General features: G+C 37.7%; 1 protein-coding gene across 4 annotated transcripts in view; it reads left to right on the forward strand.

Moving 5' to 3' along the window:
* The window catches only part of DCC (DCC netrin 1 receptor), a 1,162,490-nt gene that overhangs the window by 852,516 nt on the left and 287,175 nt on the right, over positions 1-22,799 (forward strand). For all 4 annotated transcript variants that reach the window (XM_086683010.1, XM_086683011.1, XM_086683012.1 and 1 more), the window contains exons 10-11: positions 20,228-20,376; positions 22,061-22,199. In XM_086683010.1, the coding sequence (XP_086539136.1) occupies positions 20,228-20,376; positions 22,061-22,199 (288 nt within the window). The remainder of the gene's footprint in view (positions 1-20,227; positions 20,377-22,060; positions 22,200-22,799) is intronic.

Raw genomic sequence — 22,799 nt, forward strand, 5'->3', positions numbered from 1 at the left:
GAGGGGCCCTGTGGCAGCAGGAGGGAGTCAGATCTGCTGCCGGAGGTTTGGCTCCGCAGAAGCGCAGAGTTGGGTGTTTGCGCGGAGCGAGCAAGTTCCCTGGCAGGAACTGGTTCTCTTTGGGATTTTGGCTGGGGGATGGGCGGGGAAGATGGCGCTGGCGAGCGCCTTTGTTCCCCACCAAACTGAGCTCTGTCGTCCGGGGGCTCAGCAGCTCTCCTTCCCTTTGTCCTCCAGCCTTCCCGCTTTCTGAGCAGAGCTGTTAACTTATGACCTCCCAGACGCTAAGTCGCGCTTGCTGTGGGAACACAGTCCGTCAGGCCCCTCCGCTTTTTGCAAGCCAGACTCGGGGGCTCTGCTTGGCCGGCGAGCCGCCCCTCCGCCCCGGCTCCCTCCCACCAGTCCGTGGAGCGCGCACCGCCTTGCCGCCCTTCCTACCCTCTTCTGTGGGCCTCTTGTCTGCGCTTGGCTCCGGCGACTCCGTTCTGCTAATCCTCTGGTGGTTTTCTGGGTTATTTAGGCAGGTGTAGGTGGAATCTAAGTGATCAGCAGGACGCGCGGTGAGCCCAGCGTCCTCCTACGCCGCCATCTTCCTACACATTGAATTATATTGTTTTAATACGGATATTATTTCTACTCTGTAGGAAGATATCTAGGCAAAAGAAACCCCTAACAGGTCTATTCTATGAAAAACTCTTTTCTTTCTCAGCCCAAACTTTCCACCTTGGGAAGCCTCAAATCATCCCCAGTATAGAAATTGAGTTGGGCCATCATTTCTAATTATGGGATATTTGACAGGTACAAGGGGTTGCCATGGGTTGAAATCGAAAGATTTTAAGGTGATGATATGCAGTTACTGCCTTGGATCGTAGCTGTTAAAACCAGAGTCAGGATGTTGCCGTCAATGCTCAGGAGAAAATCATTGTGGGGTTTTTATCAACTGAAAGTCAAACAGTAGAACTCTGAGCCCATGGTTGCACAAGTAAGTTACTAATTACCACCTAATTAAAGCTATAATTGGTGTTCCAAGTTCCAAGTGGAAGAAAAGTGGAAGATGGTTAAGAACAGTGATTCAGAAGTCAGACTGGTTTTGAATTCTGGCTTTTTCATTTACTAGCTAACTGGGGTAAGCTAGTTATGCTAAGCCACAGTTTCCTTGTGTATAAAAGAGAAACATCTTTCAGGAATGTTGTAAATTTAAAAGAGCGTCTATAAAATGGATCACAACAATACATCTTCACATGATTATTCAGAGAATTAAATGAGATGATTAGTGTAAAAGACTTAGCCTGCTACCTGGTACTTTGCCAAACCCTCAATAATGGGCGCTCCTCTAATCATGCATTCCTCCATTCTGGATTCTCATTATTCCTCATGTAATCATGTTTCTTAACACTGCACATAATTGGTTCATCTCTATCTCTGTACTTTTCACATGTGTTTGAAATGATCTCCTTTTTCTTTGGGTTATTTCATAAGTCTCTTCTATTTCTATTTTAAGATCTTATGTGGGGCGCCTGGGTGGCTCCGTCGGTTAAGCGTCCGACTTCGGCTCAGGTCATGATCTCACAGTTCGTGAGTTCGAGCCCCACGTCGGGCTCTGTGCTGACAGCTCTGAGCCTGGAGCCTGCTTCACATTCTGTGTCTCCCTCTCTCTCTGCCCCTTCCCTGCTCATTCTCTGTCTCTCTCTGTCTCAAAAATAAATAAACATTAAAAAAAATTTAAAAAAAATAAAAAGATCTTAAGATTTTTAAGAGCAGAGAGCAGAAAGCCGACTCTCGCTAAGTCACCACATGGATCAGTCTCTTAGTCTGCATAAGCTCATTTTTCACTCCCCATATTTGTTTGAACCCTATCAGGCCATTCATTTATTCATTCAACAAGTATTCATCTTGTACCTCCAAAGAGCTACCCTGTATTTTCCAGCACTGGGAATTCAGCAGTAAAAAGACAAAGTACTTATCCTCATGGGGTGTTTATTTTAGTGATAGGTATGTACAATAAACCAATAAAGTAAAGCATGCAGAAGAATAAAACAGCTTAAGGGGGTATAGAATGAGGAGAATAGAGGTGATTCTAGAAAGGAAAGTCAGGAAAGCCTTTCTGGAGAAGGGGCATTTAAGGGGATATCTGAATGAATTTGGGGGGAGGGTGCCGTCAAAGATCTTGGGTGGAGACATTTGAGCCGAAGAGAGTAGCAAGAGCCAAGGCCCTGGAAAGGAAGCACAAGAAGACCACCATGCTACAGGAGAGTGGAGAGAAGAGAGGGAGAGGGAGAAGTGGAGACAGAGGTCGACAGGTGACTGGGCCAGGCCAAGAAAAGCCTTGGAAGCCACAGTAAGGAAGGTAGATTTCATACTCAGTGAAGAGACATATATATAAGAGGGAGTAACATACCCTAATTTTCATATTTAAAGTGAGAGTGAGGAGAATAGAAAGGAGGCTAATGCAATGGTTTAGTCAAGAGATGTTGGTAGCTAAAGTTTTGGTGTTAGGATTCAAGATACCTTTAGAAGGTAGGGACAAGACTGGCTTCACGGTATGGGATGGAGAAAAGACAGGAGTCAAATTTACCATTAGGTTTTTGGCCTCAGAAGCTAGGTGAATCATGGGGCCTGTTGTTGTAATCAGAAGACTAGGGTAGGAGCTAGCTTGGAGGGTGTGTGGAAAAATCAAGAATTAATTTTTTTGACACATTAATTTTAACTGTTAAATTCATTTTCTTTTCTTTTTTTCTATATTTATTTATTTTGAGAAACAAAGAGAGAGAGAGAGAGAGTGAACATAAGCCAGGGAGAGGCAGAGAGAGAGGGAGAGAGAGAATCCCAAGCAGGCTCAGCACAGAGCCTGATGTGGGGCTCAATCACACAAACTGTGAGGTCATGACCTGAGTGGAAATCAAGAGGCCAACGCTTAACCAACTGAGCCACCCAGGTGCCCCAAATCCATTTTATTTTCTAAGCAGACTGTGCTTGAGGAATGTGTCTAATATTTTGAATATAAAAATAAAAGAAAATGTCACATTCTGCTGGGTCAATGGCCAAATGAAATGTGGTGTTTAGCTTCTAATAGTGGAAAAGCTGAACAACTGGAAAAACGTGGAAGAATTCTCCATGTTGTAAACTGTAAAACTTCTGTGCCCAAATGTCCCTAATGAATGCACTACAGAGATATGCACACTGCTGTGCACAGCCGACACTCATAAATTTGTCCATCATAGAGAAGCTTCCTTCCCGGAAAACCTCCCTATAGAACAGTGAAATGTAATTTGATGTGGCTGCTACCAGCAAGAAGTGCCTAAAAGGAGCCTCTGATCTGCAGCCCAGTCTCCCAGCTGCCGAGATTTTCTAAGGAACCTATCCAAAAGGGGCAACTTACTGCCAAAATAAATGTTAGCCCAGAACCAGCTTGTTTTCTGACATGTACTTTGCCTGTGTTCATTAAACAGGAGATTGAATTCTAGTGGGATGTCTGTTCACAAAAGATCCAGAGGTTGAATCACCTGTTCGCTCTGAGACCACATAGGGAATTTTACCAGCAGAAGCCTGGTTTAGGCCCAAGTGGAGGCCACAGAATTAAGGAGGAATTTGCCTTTTGTCTTCCAACATTTCTTTACCCTTTTCTTTATCTTGAAGGGTCTTCTATCCCTCATTATCTCAGAGTCTAACGTATTTACCCAATGATCTGAAACATAATGTTGAATCCATAGAATAGCTTTGACATGGTGGATCCCAATTTTGGAATTTTGCAAAGAGTAAACTTTGGGATCAGAGAGTTAAGTGACTTAGGGTGGGTCAGCGTACTGGTGGCATCAGCAGACCTATGTCTAAACTGCTATGCTTGCAAAAATTGTGTTTACTTTTGTTTGTTTTTGTTTCTGAAAACAGGTACAACACTGAACCAAAAGCAAAAGACAGGGGTTCAAGATTGTGGTATTCTCTATATTCTGCTATATATTTTTGAGGAAATCAGTTACCTTTTCTAATTCTCAATTTCCTCTCATAAAATAGGGATCATACTGTGTGTATTAACGTCCAAGGGCTGCTCTATGAAGTGCAACGCATTAAGCAGTTTAAAACAACAGAAATGTATTCTCTGATAGTTCAGGAGACGAGGAGTCTGAAACAAGGGTGTTAGCAGAGCCACGCTCCCTCTGTAAGCTCTAGAGAAAAATCCTTCTTTGCTGCTTCCTGGTTTCTGGTGGTTTCTGGCAGTCCTTCTCCTATGTCCACGTCTCTGTGTCTCTTTGCCTCTTTGTATAAGGACACCATCATATTGGATTTAGAGCATGCCCCAATGCAGTATGACTTCATTTAACTTAACTGATCGTATCTGCGAAGGCCTTTCTGGGTATGCATGAATTTTGGGGGATGCCATCCAGTCCAGAACACATGCCCTGCCCTACAAATCACAGAGATTTGTTAGTAAGATTCCAAGTAAGCTGCGCAAGGACTGAGCAAACTATGAGGTGTGTATATATACTTATATTACTCAAACTACCTTTTTCATTTAAAAAATAATCTCAACCATTGTCCCTCGAGCAGAGAAGTGTTGAGAAACATCCTTCGTTTTCTTAAAAGCATACTTGATAGGCCCCTACCTTCTTCCTCTCTCCACAATTCTAACCCTGCCTTGTAGGCTGTAGGATATAGTGCTTTCTGTATATTAAAGACTACAAACTGCTCAGGTGGCCCTAAGGGGACTAACAAGTGAAAAGAATCATCTGGATAATGAAGTTTGCAGAAGCTGTCAGTGAGGACTGTTACTGACACCAACTACGCACTCAGATTTCCACGGTTTGATCTTCAGTTGATAAAAATCCCATGAGCATTTCTTACTGAATGTTGATGGGAGCAAGTTGACTCTGATTTTAACAGCTACAAGCTAAAGTAGTAATGGTGTGTCATCACCTTGAAACCTTATAAGTTCAGCCCATAGCAACCCCCTATACCTGTGAAATATCCTGTGAGCAAGAGTTCTGGCCCAACCCAACTCTCATGGTAGAAATTATAAAATTAAATGTGTCAAAATTAACATTGTCAGAGCCTGGATTTGAATCTAATATAACATTCCTGCCACAATGTGCGTACATGCGTGTGTGTGTGTGTGTGTGTGTGTGTGTGTGTGTACAAGCTAAGATTAGCCATAATAATTTTAAATAAATAGAAAAAATAGTTAATTGAAAGTTAACTGCATTTTAGCAGTTCTTTAATGAGTTAAGATTCTTTTTACTTCAGAAAACACAGCCATGACAGGATAATGTTTTAAAAACGTCCAACATTATTGTGCTTAAGCCAATCTGAATGAGCTATGCTAACTCTACTGCTGAGGAACATGCTAGACATATAATTTCTACTTTATGTTATAAATCACTTACTTGATCTTAACCCTTCATCTACGGTCTTTGTTCAAAGTCTTATCCTACAACTTCGCAATGAAATAAAAACTATTATTACTTCCATTTTTCAGGGGGGCTAATTGGCTGGTAGTTCATCCAAGCTCTTCACAAAAATTCTTAATACTCCTAGAAATAACTTGCTGCTACTTCTGGTGGTATGTTTCATCACTTAATATACTATTTAATCACAAATAACAATGTAATAATAGACTTAACATATTACTGACTTAGATTATACCAACAGCTTGATTAATTTTATCACTTTGAATGTGATTTGTTCTATATCCTCTCTGTTATTTAATGTTCTTATAGTAATTTTACCACTGTCTTTGGTAATATTGAATTTTCCCCCATTTCAATGCATGAGTTCTTGAATTAGCCTGGTGGCATTGCCTATATCTGCAATGTTCAGTATGGTAGCTACTAGCCACAAGTGGCTTTTAACACTTGAACTATGGCTTGCCCAATTTAAGGTGTAAATGTAAAATAAACACACGATGTTAAAGAGTTAGTATGGAAAGAATGTAAAATGTCACAGTAACAAATCTTACATTGATTATATTTTGAAATGATAAAATTTAAGTTTATTGTGTTAAATATATATTACTAAAATTAATTTTACTTACTTGATTTTTACTTTTTTAATGTGGCTTTTTAAAATTACTATGAGCATTCATTGCTCACATTTATACTAAACAGTGATGATCTACATGTATACCCTTCTGTCTTACATTCAACCAGGAATAAGCCAAGAAGATTGCCAATCTGGTGTTAAATTGAGTTTGGGAGTTACAAATATAATAGGTAAACTTAACCCTTCTCAAAGAAATAGTAATTAAAGTCTTGCCTAAATAGCATTCATATTTAGTCATTATCTTCCTTATTTTACTCTGCATTTACTAGATATCATAATCAATAATAGCCTTTGAATGTTTGAGTTGAAGGTATTTTCTTCCTACTGGTCTGACACTTTGTGGCACCAATGCAAATAGAAGCAATGGACTTGGGCTTGGAGAAAGAAAGGAAGCCTTGGATCCAGAGTTGCGCACCAGTGTCCCTGTGTAAAGTCGTCCAACTTCTGTGAGATGATTTACTGCAGTAGTCTATTTGTCTTCCTGCTGCTATCTCTGAGCAAGCCTAAATCTTCCATGTGGTTAATAAACTTCTTATCTTTTGAATACTGAAAATAAAATAAACTTAATCCTCAGGGTGGTTCAGTCAGCAGACCGGGAGCCTTTTAGATGCTTCTTAGAGATAGAGGACAACTAGGTTTTCTGCCCTGTGCGATTATCAATCTTCCCCTTGCATGCATGTATGTGTAAGGGCGTTAAAGGTGCTTCTCAGTGATAAATGTCAGTGGAATCACAAAGTGAATATTAATTTCAGTATTGTCAAGGTCAGATGTGAACCCAAGTTCATTGTTAGTGGAATTTTTATTGTTGCTACTGTTAGGAAAGATATTTTATCTTGGGCTCTTTTTGCAAGAATCAGGGGAGAAGGGGAACAAAATTTCTTAACATGCGTATACATTACTCAGAAAAAAGTGCCTTAGCACAGCTTGATCCATTAACTGGGGTAATTATTTTGAGTGCTTTAAGAAAGATCAAAGTATGGGTTTAGAGGATCTAAGTAAGGTGGGGACAAAACAAACAGATGATCACAAAATCTGGAGACTTGTTGATGTTCCTGAAACGTGGCTAACTATATATAGAAAAAGAAAGACAAAAATTCAGGAGAAATAAATAAAGAAGAAAATAAAAGTCTGTGATTTGAGGCCATTCATTGAAGTAGGGTATGAAATTAATGGCTAGAACCTCAAGAAATTAAAAGAGAAATAAAGATGAAGAAAAGTATTAGGTTATGACTGTCCCTCTGGGGATAAATAAGCCACTGCACATGTCTGTATGTAGTGAATTACCTCAGACCCAACAGTGGGTAGCAGTGCTGTGATATTCACCTGCTAATACACCCACACCCGCACACCTGCCAGGTCTAGTTTTAGTGGAGTATTGACTGTCTTAGTGAACAACACCAGAAACACTCAGCCGTGCAAGTCAGAAATACAGGAGTCATTCTTGGTGCTTCCATCCTCCTCACTGCCCTACCTCTGATACCTCAAATGCTGCTGATTTTATCTTCCACGTAGCTCTTGAATCCCTGCCCACTGCCATTGTTCTTATTCCAGCTATTAACAACTGTCTTAGCTACTATGGAATATTCTCCCAACTGGTCTCCCAATACCTACATTCACCGCCTTCAATTCACTCATTATGTAACTAACAAAATACAACGTGCTTAAACTCATCAATTCCTTATCAGGGACTCCTGGGTTGCTTAGTTGGTTGAGTGGCTGACTTCAGCTCCAGTCATGATCTCACGGTTCGTGAGTTTGAGCCCCGCATGGGGCTCTGTGCTGACAGCTCAGAGCCTGGAGCCTGCTTCGGATTCTGTGTCTCCCTCTCTCTCTGCACCCCCCCCCCCCACACACACACACACACTCACGTTCTGTCTCTCTCTCTCTTAAAAATAAATAAACATTTAAAAAGAATAAAAGATCAAAATCATTCCAAGGCCTTTAAGACCCAGTATGGTCTTGCCCTGGCAACCTCTCCCACCTCATCTGAATCCCTCATCTCTTGGCTCCTTGTGTCCTGCCATCTTAGACTATAAGTTCTATGGAAGTTTTCATTGTTTGCCCCACCAATTCTCCCAAAGCCTGGTACACTGTAAAAACTTAATTAATATTTATTGAGCATTTCCTGTGTGCCAGATGCTGTTCATAAATTGTTTATTATGAATCTCCACAACAAACCCATGGGGTAGGTATTAGTATTAACCCCATTTTTAAGATAAGAAAAATTAAACTCAAAGGTACTAAGTAGCATGAGCTGGCCACATAGCCTGAGCAATGGTACTGTATTTGAACACAGAGTCTCTCATTCTGGAGCCCATATTCTTTACCATTAGTCTCTCTCAACAAAGCTTATTAGATGGGATCTGTTTTTTGGCATTTTCTGCCTCAAAGAGAAGCCCAGATCTCCCATTTCTGTGAAAACTATGTGTTAGGAGAATAAAGTTCGAAATTTCTTCTTTAACTTATGGTCCCTCCCAAAAGAACCAGTTTACCCAAGGCAGTTCCTTATCTTTTAAAGCCTGGAAATAGATAAACAATAAATTTCTTTCCCAAAGAGATAGTATCTTTTTAAGATAGGATCTTTTTGTCATAATGTGGAAAAACCTACTCACTTGAGGATCTGAAAAAGATTGCCACTTCCTTCTTCTCTAATAAATGGCAGCAGGGGTCTTTTATAAAAGCAATCTATACAAGTCATTTATTGCTCTATTAAAACTACAAACATCAAATATTGATTCTTCCCATACTGACCATAATACAAAGCAACTCTGAGAAAGGTTGCTGGGATTTAGTTACATTATCACCATGGGAAACACTCCGGGTTGCACATAAGCTGAAGACACCTGCTTCTCTGATGCATATCTATTTATAGAGAACTGACATTTTTGTGTGCAGAAATACAATCCTGAAGTATATGTGAGCCACAAATAAGTGTGAAACAAGCAAGAGGTCTGTGCATGCCCTTGCTGGGAATTTCTGCTTGCAGATCTTCCGTAAGAATTAAACATAAACGTATGATCTACATAAGAACAGTAAAAATAAGTCTATGTGGAGTATTTATAAGGAAGATGAAAGGCTTAACTTCTATGTGTTATTATGACAAAGCAGGCAAACCTCCACTCTTTTATCAGACACTCTTTTGGCCACATTTGGTTTGTAAATGTAATCCTAATTCAGGGCTCCTGCTGTATACATCTATGGAATGTTATGTTTCCTATTTCCCTTTCACATGTATCATCTCCTCATGTTCTTCCAACAATCCTGAGAATTCTTTTTTTTTATTTTAGAGAGAAAGTTTGTGGGAGTGTGAGCAAGGGAGAGGGACAGAGGGAGAAAGGGAGAGAATCCCAAGCAGGCTCCATGCTCAGTGCAGAGCCCGATGCGGGGCTGGATCCCATGACCCTGGGATCCATGACCTGAGCAGAAATCAAGAGTTGGATGCCCAACTGACTGAGCCACCCGGTTGCCCCCAACAATCTTGAGAATTAAGAAGATCAAATACTCGTTCCTCCAACTGTCTGTTGAGGGAACCAAACTATGGAATAGTTTAGAGGACTTGAGTCCAGATAGCAATATCATCTACCATCTTATTTGGAACACTTGCTTCTCTATATAGCCTCATATAATCCTGGCAATAGCCCTGTTGTGTAGAAATGTTGTGTAGAAAATGATGTGCAGGGTGTTTAAATAATTTGGCCTAAGCATACAGTGTTATGGAATGGCGGGAGGGGAGGGGAGTTGTTGATCAAGGATTCAGAATTAAGGTGCTTTATTTCCATTTGTGATATTTTCTTTTTCACTAGTTATCTCAGAGCTAGTTTTCACCTTTCCATTATTTCTGTCTAGAGTTTCTTAAAAGTTCCTGACAAGTTCTTGGAATATTCACCTGTTTTGTTTTGTTTTGTTTTTTTCTTTTCTGAATACTTATTCCCACACTGAAGTTTTAGTGTGGGGATCTTCAAATAAAATGGATGAATTTTTTAACTTTCACCAAGTATCTTGAAACACACCATATTTTTAAAAAACTGGTAGAATATTATTTGATTTGTGGATAATGCTAGCAAAATAGAAAAACAAGTGAATAATTGAAAATTCTATGCTTCTGGTTGTTTCCTCAATATGAGATCATCAGTGGTGCCATCTTTAATTTAGTTTATTTTGGAATTCTTCTCATTATCTTTACTTAGAGGCCTCACTGTTGGAAGCCTTCCCCAAGCTATATGGTTCTTCTCTCTTTACCAGCTTGTAAATTCTATTCTGAAAAAGCTAATTTCAAGGCCATTACCCATCAAACTCATTTTTGCTGACTCATCATATTCTTTCTTCACACCTGAACTTCCTTGTCCTTTTTCCATCAGTGCATCTCTTAATTGTTCTTCAAGAAATATTCTTGACCAAATTACCATAACCATTTCTGATTATAATTTCTAGAATTCTTATATAATTCATTGTCTGCCCAGAGAGGTTTTAATCTTGGTTATATATGGTCTGTTGTTCACATCTAGGTGTTTCCTGTGTGTGTGTTTTCTCTGTCCTACTAAATTCCTTGAAAATTTCTATCATAATAAAATATTTCATAATACTAGAGGCAGCACTGTATCCTAAACACATAAAACCTATCAATAGACTTTAAAACCAGCTAGTACTTTTATCTAAAATGAAATGTAACATAATGGAAAGTAACCCAACCCAAGCTATTCTGAAAAAAATTATAAGGGAGGAGAAAAAATGTATGATTGAATGTATATTACATCTAGCCTTCAGTAACATGGAAACTTAAACACATTTGGCTAAAAACTTAGGTTTTTAGTTTCAATGTTTGGTATCTTTCAGGCAACTTTTCTAGATCATAAAAACAATTGCTTTTGACATTACTTAGAAACCTCCAGTTTAAATGGTTTGAGAACTTAGGTTTGAGACCTCAGTTGTGCCATCAGGAATCTACATTTTCCACTACACTTTACATTTCTACGCATTGCCTGTTTTCTAAAGTGAAGTTCAAAATACTTGGCATACTTCACCAAGGCTATTACTACTTGACTATGTCAAGGAAAAGCCTGAGCTACCCCACTGAAAAGACCTTATCTTGAAGTCAATTTCTGAAATCACTTTTGTTATCAAACCGCTTCTAGTTCTAGGATGAATCACAAGATTACTTTCAGTACTATTTTTTTTTTCAGAGAGAACCATTAAAGTTTTTTCTACTACACTGTCAGAAACATCCATCATTTAATATGTTAGCATATATGTGTATACATGTGTGTATATATAAGGAATATGTAAATCATATATATCACATGTTCTATGTGTGCATAGATATCTACATATATTTCTCTATATACACACAATGACATAGTTGAGTATATTGTGACTTAGCAGATACCACCTATTAAAACCCTAAATAAAATGCTCAGGTAATAACCACTTCCTTTAACCAAGTCTAGTCAGACTTCAGTGGTTTTGTAATAGAAACCTACCCCATAGTTTGTGCTTCCTTCTTGCCAAATTACTGTCATATCTCCTAACTATGGATAGTTCAGTCAAGAAGGGGTTTCATTATGTTAATAATTACATTGCCTGCAGGCTTTTGATGTTGCATTCCCCATACAAAATAGAAACAGATTTCATAGAAATATCATTAAAGCTGTTAACTACAGGAGGAAAAAAAATCAAAGAGGCAATCAAAGCATGCACTTTATTATCAATAAATGCAAATTGTTTCAGAAATGACTTGCATTTGAAACAAGTTCAGTGAGATTGGCAATGGAAGCCGCTGCTTAAATAAGAGCATTGTAGTCTAAATCCATTTAGATCACTACAGACAATTACTTAGATCTTTTGCTGCCCATTTTAAACAATGAACTCAAGAATCATTTTTAAATTAGCAAATGAATAAGCAAATCAGGCTCAGAATTTTGGCCTGAATTGAGGACATGTGAATGATAGGTCATTATCTGAATGATAACATGTGATTTTTTTTCAAATGCACTAGTACTTTAGTTCTTAAGAAAAAAAGAGGTTTGGTAGCTGTTAAATTGATGATTTAGGAAGAGTAGGACACATTGTACTATACAGTCATTTTGAAAAGACTTTAAATATTCAAATGTTCAACTACATGTTCTCTGACACTAACATTTGTCTTCATTTTGGACTTCCAGCTGAGAAACATCAGTATAATGGTGAAGAGACATCAGCCTCATTCAGTATTATGAAGACAGTGGCATGTCTTGATCCTTCTAAAGCTTTTTCTATGAAAATCTTATGTTTACATTCTTATTTAGAAGGGATTATTTAAACTCCCAAAATATTTTTAGAACCTTATAGTCGATAAATCATAATTTGGATTTTAGTCTGATTAATGCAAATATCAAATTACATATAGTAAAGAGAAATCAGAAAGGTAGACGGGTAGATAGATTTTGGAATATAAACAGCAAGAAAAAAAGAAGAAAAAGAAAACCAGAGTGTTAATTCATATATGCTATGTAACTTCTTGATCAGCAAAAGCTCTAACATCTTGTAAAACCTAAAATATTTGACAAATTAAACCAGATTGATTCAAATGCTTTTAAATTGCCCATGATTTGGAAAATGAGATGGAGAGTCTATTTCGTAAATATTTTTAGCTTTAGAATTTTATTAAAAGTTGAAGATGTCTTTTTAAAGTAAAATTATTGCTATATTTCCCATCAGAAAGTAATTCATAATCATTACAAATGAGTTCATAATAAAGAATCATTGGTTTTCAAAGCCAAAAGAAACAAGAGATATCTGTTCCATTATCTGATCCATTGGGAGCTACTTCTTGGGGAATCATAGATCCTAATGATGGAAACTTATGGACCCTACACCTAAAAAATGTACATGGTACATTCCTGAAAGCGTACATACACTTTCAAGCACTCTATGGACTCTTTGATGCCAATGACTGATCTTTATCATAAGTAGAGTAGGGACAAGAAACTATACCCCCATCTTAACAAACTATAGCTCATTAAACTGATACTTTCTCCACTCTGCTCGCTCTCTCTCTCTCTCTCTCTCTCTCTCCCTCTCCCCTCCCTTCTCACTCACTTGCTTGTGTGCATGCACACACAGTCTCTCACATACAGTACAAACACACATCCTGTCTTCAATATGATTATATATGATAAATGATGCTGTATTAAGATTCAGCTAACTTTTATGTGCCATTTTGGGGGTTAATATCCAATAATGTCTCATGATAGAGTTCTCTGTTATGCTATAAATCTATCTGTATAGTCAGAAATTACAGTCCCCGGTGCAAATAGTGACATGTAATATATATCATTTTACTCCAACATAAGTATTTAATTTGTTCTTAGGTACAGGTGTTATAATGAATTTCTACTGGAATGCAATATTGAAATTTAAAAAGGTGGTTGGTTAAGCTGACATTGATTGATGAGTTACTTGCATAGATTATGCATCTATTCTGAAATCTTGCCATTCTTTGAAGAAATATGTAGCTCGAATAGAGATGAAGAGAAATTAGATGCATTTTGCCACAAAATTATTGTCCAACAGAGGGGATCAGTGAGGATTATTAAAGACATCTTGGAAATGATGAGCAGTTAAGGCCATTAAGTTTCTTGACTGACATGCTAAAACGTAATGAAATGGAAGGCTGAAGCTGTTAACAGTATTGATTTCTCATATAATTCCCATTGTTGAACATTTTTGTCTCTCTTTTTCTCTTTCTCTCCTTCTAATATGTATATAATAAATCACATATGTAAAACCAGGTAAGCTATACTTAAATATATAGATACAGACCTGAATAAATGCACAAATTTGTGTGGATGTACAAAAATGTGTACATCCGCAATTAACATCAACACAGTATATTATCCACAGACCTATGTTTGGGCTGTAATTCAAAAGGAAAATATCAGGGAATTCACAAATTTGAATTTATAGCACTGTTGTGAAGAAAAGTAAGCGTTTAATAGCTTATGTGAAACAGTCTTGACACTAGCCAGGAATGTTGTAAAGAAAAATATCCCATATGCAAGCAGTGTTTTGGTCTGATAATATGATTAATATATCATTTGCTAGTACTTTTTTTGATGTTTTGATGTTATATTTACTTGGAACAATAACAACATTATGGTATTTTAATTTTAATATATGATAATGTTAAAGAACAATGCAATCAGATCATAAAATAAATTCTATTTTAAAACATAAAGTTAGGGGCACTTGGATGGCTCAGTCAGTTAAGCATCGGACCCTTGTTTTCTGCTTAGGTTATGATCCCAGGGTCATGGGATTGAGCCCTGCATTGGGCTCCATGCTGAGTATGAAGCCTGCTTAAGATTCTGTCTCTCTCCCTCTGCCCATTTCCCCTCCTCATGCTCTCTAAATAAATAAATAAGTAAAAAAAATTAAAAACACACAACAATAAAAATTCACAAGTTAAAGTAGCAAACAGTTTGGTACTAAGATGCAATCCTTGGAAGTAGAAAGTGGAAGTGGACAAGTGGAAACTTTATAAAAACAAAGAGAATGTTATCATTTGGCTGGAATTGGTGAAAACATATACTCTTGTTTGTGCATGCTTACACTAAATGCTCTGAATGCTCTTTTTTCTTCCTATGTCTATTATCTCTGTTTAAAATTCTCCTGGAATCCCAAGTACATGTTTTTCCCTGATACTGTCTGATGACCAATAGGAAGGGAGAATAATTCAGTTGGTGAGCAGACAATCAGAGTAGGCACTACCAGTGAGAACTGACCAAATTATGGTACTTAACCACCTGATGGTGTCCTGTAAGTAACCAAATTATATATGCATATAAACAAATTACACAGTGGGCAAAGTGTACCTAGGTTCACATGCATACAACAAACATAAATATACCAACCTTAGTTCTTACCAAGTATGTTAGAAAAACACTGTTTTCTGATCACTTGTAGTAACAATCCTGAATTAACAAAATCAAATGAGTTAGACTGTTAAAGTAGCTGTTTTTATTTTAGGCTTGTTATTTAGGGTAACATTTGGTAATTGTATATAAAGTCATTCATTTGACACACACTTATTGAATATGTTGTATATACCTAACATTGTGCATATCCCCGTGAAAAAGACAACTGCTATTATTATTTGGAAACCCAAGGGGAGAGTTTTGACCATTCTCCTGACCAGGAACCTGGACGCTAAGCAGCCCTTGGTGGGCTCAGCAGGAGAGGAGTGTGGCCTATTGGTAGCTTTTGTGGGGATGCTGCCTGGAGCTGTGGACATCCATGTAGGCTGTCTATTCTCCTCACGATGCCTGATGAAAGTGGCTATGAGGTTGTCATATCTGATTGTGACATACTCAAAGAGTCTAGTCTGGCAGGCTGTTCACTCCCACCCCCATTATGCTAGGTGGCACCCTCAGCTTAGCCTTCTAGATTCACAGGTGTCTGGCTCTTCTTCCCATCACCCCTTTGTATTCCAGTGGAACAGAAGAGCGGAAACTTCCCAAACATTGCCTTCCCTTCCTTTCTCCAAGAAAGGGAAACCCACTCATCTCCTGAGCCTTTTGGAGATGGGAAACTTTCCTTGAAGGTAACATCTCACAGCAGGAGTAATAGCTCCCAACATTCCAACGGATGTTGGCCATTTTTAAATCTTAGTCTTGGATTCCATAATGAGCCATTTTTTTAAATAGGTAATGCCTTTTCAATTTAGCCATAGGAGACCAAGAAGAGACACATTCAGTTAAAACTTTATACATCACTGGGCCACAGGGATATATGCTCTGTGAAAATTTCAAAATCCTGGTTATGTCACACTTAACATATAACTTAAGCAGATCACTCAGTCTCAATTCTTTCTTTTGCTCCTTTCTTTGTCTTTCTTCTTCAGAAAAATAATAGATTCCAAATCAGAAAACCTTCCTTCTAGAAATGTTTAAATTGTCATTGTGAATATATCAGTAATCATAGAAGCATGCAAATTCTAGTGTTTTTTTTTTTTTGTTACTGTTCTTTAAAACATCCTATTTTGAAAATCCAGTTGAACAATGTCAGTGAGCAAGTTTTTATTTTTTTTTTTCCCCCCATGAAACAAAATGTCTGGGTCAACATAATACAGTTCTAATTCTATCAATGTGAACTTTGTTCAGTATTATCTACTGAAGTCTTCTTTGTGTAATAAGGAATTTTTCATAGAAAAACTACCCCTTCCTGGAAGAGTACCAAGATGAAGGCACTCTCATAAAGTGTCTGTCAGAATACAACTCTTTGGAAGCCAGAATCTTCCCTATGGAAGAAAGGACATAAAAGAGGAATGGAGAAGACAAAAACAAACTCTGGAGAGATGGATTAGAATGGGAGGCATCTCTGTCAAGTCATGAAAAATGCACCTGTGTACCTATATATATATATATATATATATATATATATATATATATATGTGTGTGTGTGTGTGTGTGTGTGTGTGTGTGTGTGTGAATGCATTTGTGTATGCATAATTATATATACATTCTTGTTTCTCATTCACCAGAAGGATCTAGCAGCAAGACAACTAAGCAGCAGTGAACAGAGCTGACATCCAGATCTTTGTCTTGAATACCATTCCCCACTAAAAGGAATGAGAAATATTTAGAGACATGTTTGATTCCAGAACTGGGGCAGGACCAAGATGAGCCTGGAATATATTATGCCAGGAAGACAAAAAGTTCCTCAATAAATGATATGTCATATTACAAGGACAGAGGACCAACTTAAAGAGGACCCCACTGGCCAGATTTGAACTTGACAATTTGAACACCAAAATGTCTTTAAGACAATTATGAATTATAGACCATAAAAAAGTAGAAATCCATGTGCCCATACCAATAAGAGATAACATAAATAGACATATGGGTTCTTGCTTATAATAGAATGTAGTATGCCAAGTGGCTAATTTGGAGGAAGTGCTTGAATAGAAAAAAAACAAAACAAAACATTTTGTAACCACCATGCTAAAAATTGATATATCAAAACTATTAATAGATGCTAATTCTAAGAGAATTTGATAAATAGCATGATATTTATATGGCCCTGACATACTATCTCCCCACAAATTGCTTATTGGCTATAAGCAATGGAGAGGGGCTTGGGGTGGGGGGATACAGAGGTCAAGGAGAAACCTTGACCAAGTATTCAGAACTAACATAACCAGCCATGGAGGGAAAGAGGTCTTGTGCCTCTGGACATGACGCCCTGAGGTATAGACATCACTCATGTCTCATTTGGGTCTAGAATGCATAACCTAAATCCAACATGAAGAAACAAAAACAAAACCCAAATAAAGAATATTCTATGAATTTAGAAAAAGGGCTAGGGGCACCGGGGTGGCTCAGTCAGTTAAGCCTCTGACTTCGGCTCAGGTCATGATCTCACAGTCTGTGAGTTCAAGCCCCAAGTCGGGATCTGCTGACAGCTCAGAGCCTGGAGCCTGCTTGGGATTCTGTGTGTGTGTCTCTCTCTCTGCCCCTCCACTGCTCATGCTCTGTGTTTCTCCCTGTCTCTCAAAAATGAATAAATGTTAAAAAAAATTGTTTTTAATAAAAAAAATAATTAATTTAAAAAAGGGGTATAACCTTCAAAAGTATAAATGACCTAAAAGATAAAGATGGATTTTGGAACTGTTCCAGCTTAAAGCCAGCTAAAGAGGTTATGGCACTGAAATGCAAACTTGACCCTAGACTGGATCCTGAACTGGAGAAGGAAATGCTATATAAGTTACATTATTGAGTCAGTTGACACAATTGGAATGCAGATGAAGATTAGATAAAAGTGTTGTACTAATATGAAATGTACTGAAGTTAATATTATTTATGTACAAATTAATGCTTAGGAAATATGCACTAAAATATTTGGGAGTAAAGAGCTATGGTGTGTGTAACAATGGATTCAGATTCTCTGTCTGCCTCTGTCTCTTTCTATATATATAATAAATATGTAATATATATGTATATAGGGAGAAAGAGTATATATACATATATGTGTATATATATATACATAAGTGTATATGTATGTATGTGTATATGTACATACATATGTATATATGTGTATCTCTTTTGTATGTATGTATGTATATACATACATACAATGTATATATGTGTATATGTATACACATATGTATATATGTGTATCTCTTTTGTATGTATGTATGTATATACATACATACAATGTATATATGTGTATATGTATACACATATGTATATATGTGTATCTCTTTTGGTAAAGTTTATTTGAGACAGAGAGAGCATGCACACACAAGTGGGGGAGGGGCAGAAGTGAGTGAATCCTAAGTAGATTCCACAGTCAGGGCCAAGCCCAATGTGGAGCTCAAACTCAAGACCACAAGATCATGATCTGAGCCAAAATCAAGTGTCAGACACTTAACCAACTGAGCCACGCAGGTGCCCTGAGAATATATGTATATCTGGGTAAAGGGAATACAGGTGTTCAACATAATATTTGCATTCTTAAATTTTTCTGTAAGTTTAAAATGATTTTCAAGTAAGTTTGTGAGAAGTTGTCAGCAATCATTTGTTAAGATGAAAGAAGGCAAATGTCAATAACAAGGATGCTCAAGCTTTGGGGACTGGTGGGAAATATGTGAATGTGACATAAAACACATGTTTCTGATATATAAATATATACATATTTTTCCACGCATTTTTCTACAATGCATGAGCCATGATGCCTTAAGGAGCCTGGGCTCCATGGAATCAATTCTGAAAAATGACTGATCCAGGGACACAGGTGCAGCACTGATCTAAGGAGTTGTGTTATCAGATATCTGTCGGCCACAGTTTCAGACTTTTACTGTGGATGTTAAGCTCACAAAATTCTATTTAGAGGCCTACAAGGTGCATCTGTTCAAAGGTAGGTGGGATCTAAGGCTGGGGAAAATATACAGCATGTTTGTTAAAATTGTCATCATATTTGTGATGATGAAACTATTTAATTTAGATTACAATGTATGGCATTTACAATTTACAAACCACATATTTATGTATTCAGGTCTATAAATAAAAAAGTATGCACAAATTCAAAATTTGCAAATCTGGAATTTGAAGGAATTTCTTGACTCCTGACATACCCAAAACTGATCTGCCCTTATGCTACGCTAAGCATAGTCTTAATAATTTTGTCTGATGTGAATATCATATATTTTGCAGCAAATGTATGATTCGATAACAGGGTGCAAACAGAGACCCCACTTGGGATGTTAAATGTAACATTGTACATACATCATATTGTCTTTCTAAAATCTGAAAATTTCCAGATCTCAAAACAAATCTGGACACAAGTGTTTTGGTTAAGCAATTGTGGACCTGTGCTGTATAATTTATTTAATGAACAAGATACTTATTCTTGATTAAGTAAAGTAGCAGTTATGAGAGGAAATAGAATACTAGAAAGTAAAACTGAAAATTAAATCTCAATATTAATTTAAAGGACATAGAATTGGGCAAGATTTTAAAATGCTGACTTAAATACAGATGTGGCAAATTATCCATAGCTGTGCTGTTCATTTGAATTATAAGTAGAATCATGATATACAAGTATTCTAATTGTATTTTCTCTTTTCCTTCTGTAGTTATTATTCATACACAAGCAAAGCCATGCTGGCATAGTGGAAAATTTTCCATACTAAGAACTTAGATTAACAATCCCACTCCTTTTCCATCATTTTCCTAGTAATTTAGACTCCTTGACCAATTTCCTCAACTGTAAAATGAAATACGTAATTTAGATTAATATAAACCCTCTCCTGAATTTCAAAGTGAAATGATTCTAAAATTCATTACTTTATGGGGCGCCTGGGTGGCGCAGTCGGTTAAGCGTCCGACTTCAGCCAGGTCACGATCTTGCGGTCCGTGAGTTCGAGCCCCGCGATGGGCTCTGGGCTGATGGCTCAGAGCCTGGAGCCTGTTTCCGATGCTGTGTCTCCCTCTCTCTCTGCCCCTCGCCCGTTCATGCTCTGTCTCTCTCTGTCCCAAAAATAAATAAACGTTGAAAAAAAAATTTTTTTTAATTCATTACTTTATATTTTATTTTTTCATCCCTTTTGGTTCTTAAAGTAGTTCATAGGACTATAATATCCCTAAACTGTAAAAGATGGAATTTTGTTTGTTTCGAGGAAGAGAACCCTCTCATACTAATCAATTTCTTTTGTACACAGTGCAAGTTCCAGGGCCAGTAGAAAACCTGCAAGCTGTATCTACCTCACCTACCTCAATTCTTATTACCTGGGAACCCCCTGCCTATGCAAATGGTCCAGTCCAAGGTTACAGATTGTTCTGCACTGAGGTGTCCACGGGAAAAGAACAGGTAGGCAAGGGAATGGGCCCAGTGCTGCCACCTATTGGATGGTCCTAGGACCAGAGGCATAGGAGGAGATCTGCAAACTCTTGGTCCAGTCCACCATGTTAATTGGACAGCTGATATTTTTTAAATACTGATTATTAGAAACGTTAAGCAATTTAATTGAAATTTAATTGAATTCTGGTTGTAAGAGAGGCAAATGGACAATGAAATGAAATCACTACAAAGAATGTTTTTTGTTTGTTTGTTTGTTTTTGTTTTTGTTTTTGTTTTTTTGTTTTTTAGTTGTAATAGGTAGTGGCCCGGGCCAGCATAGCCACATTTATGTGAACTTATCTGGTCCTAGAAACCATTTGCATTGTCAGTCCTTGTCTTAAGGATGACTGATCTCTTATTCAAAGGCCTCAGTCAGCTTGCTGCTTTCATTCTATATATTTGAGTTATTTCTGTCCTTTCCTCACCATTAGGTTGTAGTCACCTATCACTTTTCATTGTTTTCAATAAGCCTCACTCCAGAAGGCTACTTGCCTCCTTTCAAGTTGCTTGTAATCTATGGTTTGCGCAGATACTTGAAAACAGGCAAATTAGATTTAGGGGGAGACACATGAAAGTCAGCAATTCTATTTTGTGACATATATATGACTGTTGAGATGTTTACTTCTGGTTTCTCAACCTCATGTGGGAAAAGATATATAGACAAGTGCATAGGTAAATAAGAAAAATCAAGAGCCTATCTTGGGATACCAGAGTTCTCAGGATATGTTGTGAAGCTTGCCAAGCGTACTGTGGTCTTCCTGCTTGCACATAAACTGCATGATAGGGATTTTGCTTTTTAAAGACGTTTTGCAACAGCCCTATTCAGAAATAGTTCAAGTCCTAAGTTATATTGAGCAATAGGAATTACTAAGAGCTCCTTCTATACAATCATTCATCCTGGTTTTTTTGTTTGTTTGTTTTCTGTCCCCATGCTATTTAGCCCTTGTTTTCAGCTTTCCATTCTCTCCATTTTCTATACATTTTTGTCTTTCCCATGATGCATTTCACCAATCCACTTAAAAAAATTCAGAAGTGATGCTACCTGAGACAAATGTGAGTGTGAGCATCATTGTGGAGAGCTAATAATGGGTCTTCTACAGCAAACTGGCTCTGATTTCTCAATGACCTTCACCTCCAGTACCTCATTTCTGCTGCTGTGACGTACTGAACAGTTCCAACCCACCTCACAGCTTTGTGAGAGATAAAGATTATGGCAAAGTATCTGTCAGTTTCTAGAGCCATGGGTATATTTCAGCAAGGGAAAGAAGAAATCCACTGTTTCTTAGTGAATTATTCCATTTAGGGGGAGGAGTAACGATCTGTTCCCATGGATTCACAGGTTGCCTTCTGCCCGTCAGTATCAGTGTGGGTGGAATATTGCATACCATTCAATGTATTGGGTGGTGTTAAACACATTGGAACTTAATGACTGTAAAAATAGCATGGTGCTATTTTAACTAGGAGTCTACAGAGTGGTTTGGAATTTAGTGGGGGAGTGTGTGTCACAAGTTAGGTTTTACAACAACTCATTATAAGGCTAGAGCGTGGTTCTATGAGTAAGAGTCTAATATCCAATTCACTGATTGTGCAGAATGGATGCCATTTCTGCTTTAATGTGCCTCCTGAATAACAGTTTGACATTTTATGTCTCCAGAATATAGAGGTTGATGGACTATCTTATAAGCTGGAAGGCCTGAAAAAATTCACGGAATATACTCTTCGATTCCTAGCTTATAATCGCTATGGGCCAGGAGTATCTACTGATGACATAACAGTGGTTACACTTTCTGATGGTAAGTGTTAAATGGTGAAACTTGACTCACATATTTGATAGTAATGAAATAATACTGCGTGTATGCCATGGATTGCATGTTTAAGGCCTTTGAACTAAAATTTAATGGCATATATTAGCATTAATTAAAAATTTGGCTACTTCACTCAAACTATCTATTATAGTTAAATTTAAACTTTCTTTCAAAAGGTACATTATATGCTCTGTGTCAGGATGTCCTAGTGTTGCAGGATTCTTTACCACAATACCCAGGATTCGTTGTCTTGCTGCTTCGAAGAATGAAGAGGTGGACACAAAATGAGCAACAGGCAAAAGTTTATTAGAGTATAAGATTAGAAAGGAGGAATAGTAGGAAAGCTCTCTTTACAGAGAGGGGGCATTTGAAAGTGAATGCCCAAGAACTGTAGGCAAGGGTCCTGCTTTTATAAGGTTCTGGTCAACCCTCCCCCAGCCTTTCCCCTTGTTCCTTCTCAGGCTCTACCCTTATTGGCTTGATAGCTCTAGGTGCTAGGTTGTCAATTCCTGATTGTCTGGTTTCCATTGTATGAGGGGTAGCCTATGGCCATACTTAGGTCTTTTGTCAAATTCCTGAGGGAAACCT

The sequence above is a fragment of the Puma concolor genome, chromosome D3, assembly GCF_028749965.1.
Source record: "Puma concolor isolate L17-30 chromosome D3, mPumCon1.1.hap2, whole genome shotgun sequence".
Lineage (NCBI taxonomy): Eukaryota > Metazoa > Chordata > Mammalia > Carnivora > Felidae > Puma > Puma concolor.